General features: G+C 37.7%; 2 protein-coding genes across 2 annotated transcripts; one reads left to right on the top strand and one right to left on the bottom strand.

The window, feature by feature from the left end:
- Window positions 1–320: 320 nt before the first annotated feature.
- Window positions 321–689, top strand: LOC143570106 (uncharacterized). Its single transcript, XM_077055844.1, has one exon. The coding sequence runs from the start codon at window positions 381–383 to the stop codon at window positions 537–539; it is 159 nt and encodes a 52-aa protein (XP_076911959.1). The 5' UTR covers window positions 321–380; the 3' UTR covers window positions 540–689.
- Window positions 690–2,847: 2,158 nt separating this feature from the next.
- On the bottom strand, window positions 2,848–7,004 carry LOC143570105 (dynamin-related protein 5A-like). The gene is made up of 8 exons (XM_077055843.1): window positions 6,666–7,004; window positions 5,416–5,607; window positions 5,119–5,325; window positions 4,589–5,017; window positions 4,169–4,396; window positions 3,905–4,100; window positions 3,182–3,794; window positions 2,848–3,088 (listed from the first exon to the last, which is right to left on the bottom strand). Exons 1-8 carry the CDS (start codon window positions 6,999–7,001, stop codon window positions 2,902–2,904), a joined length of 2,388 nt encoding a protein of 795 aa, XP_076911958.1. The 5' UTR covers window positions 7,002–7,004; the 3' UTR covers window positions 2,848–2,901.
- Window positions 7,005–10,678: the final 3,674 nt, after the last annotated feature.

Raw genomic sequence — 10,678 nt, 5'->3', positions numbered from 1 at the left:
ATGTGTACTTTTGATGATATGAAATGCATTAAATATAATTATTGTCGCTTTAATAGCGTTACGAGCTTTGAATGATCTGTACGTTACACCCGGGCGTATTCCGCTTAAAGCCGGGGTGTTACAGTTATCCCTACTTAGACTTTTATCATTGTGCTATTATTACTAGCAATAATAATAATAAAGTAACAAAATCCAACATTGAAAGCCCATAATAGACTGACCCCACAAGGAAGTGAGGTACAGCCTGTGGCTAATGTTTCATATGGCTACTAGTCCCCAATGAAAGTGATTGGTTTGGAATCCTATAATTGATCTACTTATCTTTCTAAGTGTAATAAGTCATTTGCATGTGAGTTAGTGTGTGTGTGTGTGTGTGACATATGAAGTTCTTGTTTCAGTGTCCTTGTTGCTCTTGTTTCTGTTTTATGAAGCCGAAAAAGGGGAAACCAAAGGAGAAAAAGGTTAAAGAAACTAAACCGAAGGAGAAAGAAAGTAAACCGGATGTGAAAGAAGCCAAGGATGAAAAGAAAACCGAGTGAATCATCAAAAGCGTGATTCGTGTTGCGTTGCATGATTGGTATTTGCTAATGCATATGTGTTATGCTGTCTTTGTTTTTGCATATGTAAAATAAGTGTTTAGTTCGTCGTCGTTATAGTGTCGGTGGATTATAGGTATAATGTATTATTGATTTATTTCTATATGAACTACTTTAATTAAGATAATGTTCTGCATTGATAACCAATGATTGTACATGATCTTTGTTAATGGGAAATTATGATTCTTGATTTTAATTGGTAATGGTCTTTGATGCAAATGTGGTTCTAGATTATGATTCTAACTTTGTTACTAATCTGGATGGATTTCTAATTTTTTTCTAACTGTTATTTGGCCCGACCCACTGACCCGACCTGATGGATAGTGGTAGCAAATGACTTCTTGGACTACTATGGCATGGTAAATTTCAGCCATGTAAGGAGTTTTAAGGGGATGTTTGGGGTTGCTTATTTTCACTAACTTATTAACTTTTTGAAAAGTAATAAGGTGTTTGGGATTGCTTATACTGTGAGAGGAAAAATTTTATAAGTTACAGTTTTGTAACTTATTAACTTAATGAAAAGTTATAAGAAGGTAAAATAGAAATCCCAAACAGCACCTAAAAGGGATATAGAATGTTCAATGTATTCAAGTGAAACCATAGGTTTTATGCAATTAATTTGATTGGTACAACACCCGACGCTTTAAATTTCTTGCAAATCAACACCCTGCGTTTCCAAAATCATGTTATTCTAGTACTTTTTGTTCACCACGTTTGACTTCTCGTTAAGTCATGGGCAAAATAGTAACTTTGTTGTTTCTTTATTTCTCATTTATTTTAATGTTGATAGCCTCAAGCGTAGCTCGTTTAACGAACAAGAATAGAGATTCAAACGAGTTGAGCCCAAGCCGAGCTAGAGCTTTAGAAATAGAGAGTGAAACGAGCCGAGCTCGAGCCTATTCGAGTTAAAATAAATGATAAATAAAAATTACTATTTTACCCCTGACTTAACGAGAAAAACAAACGGGGTTAACGAAAAATACTAAAATAGCATGATTTTGGAAATGTCTGATGTTGATTTGCAAGAAATTAAAATAATATATTAAAGTAACGTAGCTGGCCAAACCTCATGTACGAAAATGACACTTAACTCTATGTTAAATAAACTAATTAAGGAAAACAATGAGTCATTGACAAATGATATAACAGTTGGTTTTTATTTTTAAATAAAAAGGAAAACAGTCTATCAATAGTTTTTAACATCAGTCAATCCTGTCTATCTGATTATTATTACCTAACATTAATTATTAATACCAACTGATTTAGAACCTAAAATGTGCATGTTTCATTTCAACACCTAAACCTAGGGATCAATTGTCCAGCACCAACTCTTTTTTAAGGCCTCCTAAAATACATCCATTAAATCCATCTAATACCACATTCTAAGCATTGGACCCTTATCAGAGTTGGTCAGTCAGCATTAATGAAAAGAAAAGGAGAGGAAAGAATAAATAAATAACTTTACAACTAACTGCGACCAAAGTAGGTCCACCCACCATTGGTTAGGTCTTTTTTATGATTTGTTTTTAGTTCTATTTGACGCATGGCATGCTAAACTTTAATTTTGAAAATCTAGCATTGATGGATAATTGTGTAGCAGCTTGTATATGCTATATCTAGTATGCAGTTGAGTTATTCGAGACATATACTAGAACACCATGACCTAAAGTGCAACAAAGATAACACGAACACTATAGGGCACCCACTAGACTGCAATAAAGAGACATCTTTGCGCGATCTAAATCTCACCAACGTACCATGGTTGGGTACAACTAAACTCGTTTTATTATGAGTAGGAACAATTCCAAAACATGATGAAGGGGCCAAAATCACCCATGGCAAATCGAAAACTAAGAGAGTTAATAATGCCAACGAACATAACACGAATGAGGCTTAATGAGCTTAAAAGCATAACATTAGCCACTATATGAAATGTTAGTGTCATTGACATATCAGTATATCACCAAACCAAGCTATCGGTTTCTTGACAGCCGGACTAAAAGTCTCATCACAGTAAGTTGTTGTAATTTGCGATTAGCTACCAAAACCCGTTGATGGTTAATACAAAGTCACCTTAACATCTTTCTATAAATATAGAAGAAAATATGACAAAGTAAACTAATGATTTCATTTCATTAAAGAATAAACCAGAAGATGAAACACAAAACATGTTGTATCAGCCAAATTTTCAAGTAGAAAATCTAGCTTCAAGAAACCAAAGAACCAAAACTATTTCTCCACAAACAATAGCAAACTTCTACATTGAAACCAATCATCGGTTCTTCTGCCCGTTGACTTAATGCAGTCAAAGGGATCTCGCGACTGACTTAAATTCAGTCAAACAAGAGTGCAGTATCTTCTGACGCTTATGAAGAGACTCTCTTTCATTCTGAAGAATATCTATTGCTCCCGGGGCAACAAACATATCCATAAACTTCTCATCATTCACCGCAAATAGATCCAGTCCCAATGCTACCATAAGTCGTTCACGGCTGAAGTACAAAAATCATATACAAATTATAAGCAGTGTATATATTGGTTTGATTTTTTTATTTTTTTTTTAAGATTTGGTATAGCATACATACCATGGTGTTAGAAAACCTGAATTCAAAGCTGAAGTTACACTCCGTTCGACTAAAACTTCACGTATACGGGCAAAATGTTGTGCAGCCAGTGAGCATATCTCACTATAAGTCGACCCTGGATGCGAAGCGTTTTGAGCAACTACATTAGCCAACACTTGGTTGTTATGTATCCTATGATGTCGTTTTCTAGCTCCCCCTTCAATCATATTTCCATGTTCCTTTTTTATGACAAAACTCCCGTCACGTGGTTGGTCAGGTGACGGTGTCTCAGGCACCGTCATAGAAGCTTCTCCTGCTGCTTTCAAAAGCTTTCCCGGTGTTGTTTCCTGATCCTTATTATTAATATTTTCTGGAGGTATGTTTTCTTGATCTGATAAATCAAGGCATGCTGAAGTAGCCGATGTCTGGTATCTTAAAGTAGAGTTTGGGCCTGACCCGGGTAACAGATCCGTCTCGTAGCAAACTTGAGAATATGGGCTAGTAACTGAATCCAAATGGTGTCGAACAAGCTGCTTGCATTGTTTTGCAAGATCGTTTATGAAACAATTGTAGGATCGCCTTAACGCAGCCTGAAAACCGACATACCCGTCCATATCCCCGGTTTTCTTCTCATCTGTCAACCGATCCACACAATTTTGTTAAATAATAAGTGAGAAGAATAAATGAATAATCATAAGTTTCAGATACTAATGAACCCTGTTAATAACTATAATTAGCACTCACAATCAAAGTGATGGTGTTGATTCTTCTCCATAGCAAGGTCAAACAAGTTTTTTAACACGAACGCGAGCCGTTCACACGCAGTGTCAAGAAGAGGTGCGAGCCATGATTTGGCAGCAGCGCGTGCAATCTCTGCAGCTGCCTCTGTAATTCCCCCTCCACCTCCTCTGCCAGCATGCACAAGTATTATATTCGCCACCTGTCAAACAGAACCGCCAGCTCAGCTTCCTTATGACTTAATGAAATGATCTTTTATCATATATTTACCTTCTCCCTTGAAACAGGAGGGCATTCAACTGAATATGCAGCACAACTGAACTCTTGCATTACTCTTTCAAAAGCAGCACCACCATATAGGCGGAGCGTGGAATTTGGTGGTTTTATACCCGCCATTACTCCTGGCCAGCTCAGCATACCACTCTCGGATTTCTCGTCTTCTGTTGTTTTTCCCCATTGTTCAGGGTCGGGATCTGCCGCTCCATCTATCAATGCTCCCTACACCATTTCAAAGTTGGGTCAATTTTGTCAAATTCCTATTAAAGCCTTATGGGTATTATATAATATTTTCTTACTCCTAAAAAGGTTCAAACTTTTAAGAGATTTTTGTTGTCTAAAGTAGCCAACTTTCAATCTTTTCCTATTATGTAACTAGCCAACAAAACTACCTAATTAAGGATGAAACCTTACCATGTGGTTGCAGATGGAGGATGTAAACATCATTGAAGATCTTCTAAGGTGAGCAACATCAGAAGTTGCTTGTAATTTGGAATCCATTATGTTTAACTGAGCAGTGACTTCACTGCACCGTTGTTCAAGCAAAGCTAATGTTGCAGGTGCAGCTTCTTTATACCTCTTTTGAAGTTCAGATTCCAAAAAATCTCTCAGGCAACCAAAACCAATGTGAGGCTTATACTTTTCTTCATCATATCCACCTTTAACATTGTTTTTTAGATGGTGCAAAACATCGGTATCCACTTGAGATATTTGCCTTCGAAACTCATCATTTGAAACTGTTGTTCTTTCTTTTGGTAGTGCCACAAAAAATGGCTGGGTGTTCTCTCCAAGGTAGCCACTTGCACTCAAGTACCGGTCAACCTCCCACCGTTCAGTAAATTCCTGCACAACATTCAAAATATTATTCAGGCCTCTTTTACGTGTATAATGCAATGACATCAAGCAAGAACAAAATAGATTGTTTTGAAATATAACTTATGTACCTTAAGTCGGTTATCAAATTTGGAGACAACAATCAACGTTCTTCTAAAGGTTGGATCAATGTCACGAATGGTATCCAACCACAAAGATGAGCACCACTCAACACTACTTTGTTGAAGGAAAACAAGGATGCGATGAGGTGGACTAGCTAAAGATTTCACCATTGAGAGGATTTCTTCTGGTGTGCTTTCTGGTTCACCCTTTTTAGCCTGCAAGACACAGTTCAGATTATTATTATTATGATCTTTCCTCATAATAACAGCAGAGTTAAATAGGTTTTGTATCGTTGTATAGATTACCTTGAGAACAAATCCGGGAGTATCAATAATGGTGAGATTAGGACAATGTGCATATTCAGCTCTCATTACAATTGGTTTAGAAGACACTGCAGTTTTAGTCTTCTTCAACAGTGCATCAGTTCGTGATTTAATAGTGTCCGCAATTTCTGATGATAGGACAATAGGACTGCCATAATCCTCAGAATCCTCTTCCTGATATGAATTTCAAAATTCAGTATCAATCAATCAATCACTCATACTCAACAAGAAATACCTAAAAGTATAGCCTTAAATGAAACGAACATGACCGAACAAGGCCTTGTCCATGTTCATCTATTAAGCTTTTATCAGACATGCGAACGGTTCACGAACACCTAACCTAACGAAACTGTTAAACGTGTCCAACACCAAACCAGATTGAAGGCTCCTAGAATCTTGAAGATTATTTAATATAATAATTAGTTTATTAGTATAAGATAAGTTAGTCTTATTTCATATAATCTTATTTGTTTTGGATTCATATTCTGTATTTGAGTTAATATAGGATTGGAACCGTGGGTTTATATACCCTAGGTTTCAATGTGTTAGTTATTATTAAGTTTTTCTCGTTTGTCGTTTTCTTAATAAAAGAGTCATAGAGAGTTCTACAAATCTCGTGTTCGTGTTCTTGATTCACTTGCTCAAAGTTTAACCGAAACTTCTTGTTTATGTTTGTTCATTAAGAAAATAAACTTGTTCGTGAATGGTTCACGAGCATTAACGCATGAACACAAACAATGTTTTGATTTGGCTAACCTAGAATGGTCAGTGTCAACAGTTCAGTTAGGCTACCAAGTGTGTGTTGATGTTTCTTTAGTCATTCATTTTTATATGTTAATTTACAAACAAACTAATAATTTACATAGAAACTAATAATTTTTATAGTTAACAATTTTGCGTAAATCTATATGATAAGATCATAATGTCAATAAAACATATTAAAAACCTTTAATGATCAAACATAAACAAACAAACATTAACGAACACAATTGTTGGCATATGCTCGTGTTCGTTCATTTAGTTAATCCAATGAAATTCCTTTTTCTTGTCCATTCATTTATTAAATAAACAAACAGTTCGCCAACGTTCGGTTTGTTTACAGCCCCACGCAAAAGTTTCTATTCTCTAATTACAGATTCAATTAATAATCAACCAAATTCAGAATCTCCAAACCCTAATTAAGCAACAACAATAACTGAATTAAAGTGTAATTAGTTAAAACCCTAATTAACCTGAAAGCAGCACCGAGGATCTAGCGCGGTGGGATCATGAACCATCTGGAGAATAAGAGGCCTGCGAGTCCCCATTTCGACTTCTCGGACATTAAACCGGAAGCCAAGGAGTGCTTCGAGAAGCGAACTCTTGCCATCGGATTGGCCGCCCAGGGCTACAATTTCAGGAATGGGAAGTTTTTCGCCGAATGCGACCGCGGCGGACTGGAGCCGGTTATACGCTTCGAATCGGGACTTGGAGGAGGAAGATGAGATGTTATTAGTCTGGTGGTGTTTTCTGGAAACTGAAGAGGTTGGGGTTTTTGTTGGTGTTTTGAGGAAGTTGTTGGTCGCCATTGTTGAGTGTGAGTGGATTTGGAGTTTGAAATTTTGAATTTGAGAGAAGATGAAAGAGGCTCCATTTGGCCGTTATAAATGTCAAAATAAGTTTTTATTATTATTTTTTTACACTCCTGACTAGAGGTGCACAAACCGGTTTTTTTAAAAAAACCGGTTCGGTTATTAACCGGACCGGTTTTTTTTGGCCCTAAAAAAACCGGTTCGGTTAATAACCGGACCGGTTAATAACCGGTTTTTGTCTGTCAAAACCCTAACCGGTCTAACCGGTTAGGACCGGTTTAGAAACCGGTTTTTGTTATTAACCGGTTTTTTAATAATCGGTTTTTAGGTTAACCGGTTTTTTTTTTTTTTTTTTTTAATAACCATTATTTTTTCACAGTATAAACAAACCGGTAACTACAAGGCAAACCGGTAACTACAAGGCAAAACGGACTGACCGAAGCCATTATTTGCTTTCGTTGTTAGGGTTCTTTGCTTGGAAGATGAGTATGAGTGTGTGTTGGTGAATGTGTTTTCAACAAACCAAAGATTAAAAACACATAACTTTCATTTATAGTTTTTACATTAAAAATACAAACATTAAATCGTTATCGCATATTCGTAACTCAAAAATACAAACATTAAAGAATGCTTAGACACGATTACATGAATAACTTGTTGTTTCTTACTCATTATTTGCCTCCATGTTTGCTGTTTCTTTAACTAATTTTCTTCGCTACCCGATCCCGAGCTATTTCTTAGGTAATCGTCGTACGCGGCTTCTTCATCGGTCATTGGTTGAGTGTGTCCTTCATTGACCTCGTCTTCATACAAGCCCGCTTCATACTCCATTTCCCCCTCGAGTGAGCGTTGATGTTGTGCCCTATCTAAAGAGTCCAAGTAATCCTTGTAGCAAATCGACATCTCTATAGCTGGTGGAGTGAGTCGAGTCCTCCTAATCGATATAACCCTGCCAGAAACAGAAAAAGCAGACTCCGAAGCTACCGTGGAAGCTTGGACCGTTAGTAAATCTTTGGCCATGGCGGCGAGGATCGGAAACTCATCCTCCTTACCTCTCCACCAAGCCAGCAAATCAAGACTTCTAAATTCATCCGGAGTCATGTGTTTCACAAAGTTGGTACCACCATACCTTCCAAGTTCACTGCTTGGGGTGTTTACCTTTTGACGTTTACCGGCGTCTTCCCAAATCATGTAGTACATCCCCATTTCAAGGTCGGTTTGGGATTGGGATTGGGCAACAGCTCTTAACGAGTCATGAATTTGGGAAGACGACCCGTATTTTGTAAGGTAGACATCATACATGTTTGACAAGGTGGTGTTGAAAGCATTCTTTAAAGTTTGGCTATAATAGGGGTTTTGATCGTCGTTTAACTCTAGCTCGTCACAAATTTTTTCTATTAAAGCTTCAACACCACCAACATTGATGCAAGGGTTTAACGCAGCAACACATGTCAAAACAGCGGGTAGTTCTTGAAAATATTTTCTAAATTTTTCTTTCATTTTTACACCCATATCAAAATAAGGTGCACCCCTACAATGAAGTTCACTCAACTTTGTGCACATGACAGCAATTTTTGGTAAAGCAATGGGGCTTGTTGGATAGTAAACCCCGGATAAACTAGTTGTGCAAGATTTATAAATTTGAAGGACCTCCGTAACGATCTCAATCAATAACCAGTTTCTAGGATCGTACGGTGCACATTTACCCCTACTTGACAAAATTTGATGAAACGCAATTAATGATTCTTTTTGTTGGATGGCTTTCTCAAACATATTACAAGTCGAGTTCCATCTTGTTGGACAATCCCAATTTGGCCCCAACCATTGACAATTAGCTTCTACACAAAATTTTTTGTATCTTGAAAATGTTTTATTGTTGCTAAAAACATCTCGTAACATTCTTTTAAAATTGTTTCTTTGCGTTTCGATCACGTTTAACCCATCTTGCACGGCCAAGTTGATAATATGTGCAATGCATCGGCTATGAAAAAACGCTCCATCACAAATAGGTTTATACTTTAATTTTAAATGGTCAACCGCGGCCGTATTGTTGGACGCGTTATCAAACGAAATTGAAAAGATTTTATGTTCAATCTTGTATTGTCGAATGACTTTATCCAAGATTTTAAAAATATTTCTACCCGTGTGCGGGTAATCAAACAATAGAAACGCAACGGTTCGTTTCATCATTTGCCACGACTCGGGGTCAACCCAATGAGCCGTCACACAAATGTATGAGTCGGGCGAACCATGAGGTGCCGACCACACATCCGTTGTTAAGTTTACACCAGTTTGTAAGTTTGAAAAGTATGAAATTAGTTCGGATTTAGCGTTTTTCCATGCTTTAAGACAATCTCTTCTAAGGGTCGAACGACTTACGTGTTGGTAGCGTGGTTGAACATAGTTTTGCATCATCTCCGTGAATTGAGGGTTGTCGAAGTGGTTGAAAGGAAGACCTTGTTGAATCACAAAGTTTGAAAACTTTTGACGTACCGCTTCAAGGTCGTACGTAAACACCGCTCCTTGATTCGTCATCTCCGGCTGCGAACTACTTCCCGATTCGTCCTTCAAGGCCTTGCAAAAGGGCCTTTGTACATGCGCTTTTAAAGTGGAGTTTGCATCTTTGCCATAAAACTTCAAACAATGTTTGCATCGAGCTTTTTGGCTACCGTTAGACATTTCGCATAGGTCGAAATGTTGCCAAACATCATGGTTTCGTTTCGTGGGGATGACCCGAACGATCGTTTCTCCCGTGTTCGAGGCACCCATGTTGACGGATGAAGCAGCACTTTGGGAGGCCATGATAATCGACTACGAAATAAGAGCGTATGGAGTGGTAATGTGGTATAATTGAGCGTGAGATAACAAAATAATCGCGTATGAAATAAACGTTTAGAGCGTTTGGAGTTGTATAATCGAGTGTGATCTAACCAATACCCAACCTAAACTATATATAGATGTTTGTGGGGGTAAAATGGTAAAAAAAAAAAAAAAACGGTCAAAAAAAAAAAACGGGCATATAGCCGTTATACAACGTTCAAAAACCGGTTTTTAACCGGTTAACCGGTTATGGAAAAACCGGTTAACCGGTTTTTCCACAACGGTCAAAAACCGGTTTTATTTATAAACCGGTTAACCGGTTTCTCCATAACCGGTTATTAAAAAAAACCGGTTTTTTCATTAACCGGTTCGTTAACCGGTTTTGGATCTAAAACTTGTAACCGAAATACGAACCGGCGGTTTGTAAACCGGTCAAACCGGTTTTTAAAAAACCGGTTTTCGTAAAAACCGGTTTCCGGTTTAAACCGGCAAACCGGTTCCCGAACCGGTTTTTTTGACCATCTCTGCTCCTGACTGTCAAAATCGCATTGTGTGGTGTTGTTCGGTAAAATTAACAACACCAACTAATGAGTCGAAAGACCACACAGTATGGGCTTTAAAGGTGGAGTTGTATGGGGTTGGAATATCGCGCCGGAACGGTATATGGGGCGATAAGGGGTTGTATTCGGACGAAGGGCGTTACGGGGGAGGAGTGGTGGGGGCCATGTGATGCTTTTCTCTCTCACTCTAATACACATATACATACATATATATGTGTGTATACATGAATACATACAGGGGAGGGATAATTTGGTAACTTGGTTGAGTTTTAAGAACTTTAAAAACCTTATACT

This window comes from Bidens hawaiensis, unplaced genomic scaffold (assembly GCF_021521415.1).
Source record: "Bidens hawaiensis isolate Kalapana, Puna unplaced genomic scaffold, B.hawaiensis_p1.1 tig00024822_1, whole genome shotgun sequence".
Taxonomy (NCBI): Eukaryota; Viridiplantae; Streptophyta; class Magnoliopsida; order Asterales; family Asteraceae; genus Bidens; species Bidens hawaiensis.
This window is presented reverse-complemented; position numbering and strand designations above follow the sequence as displayed.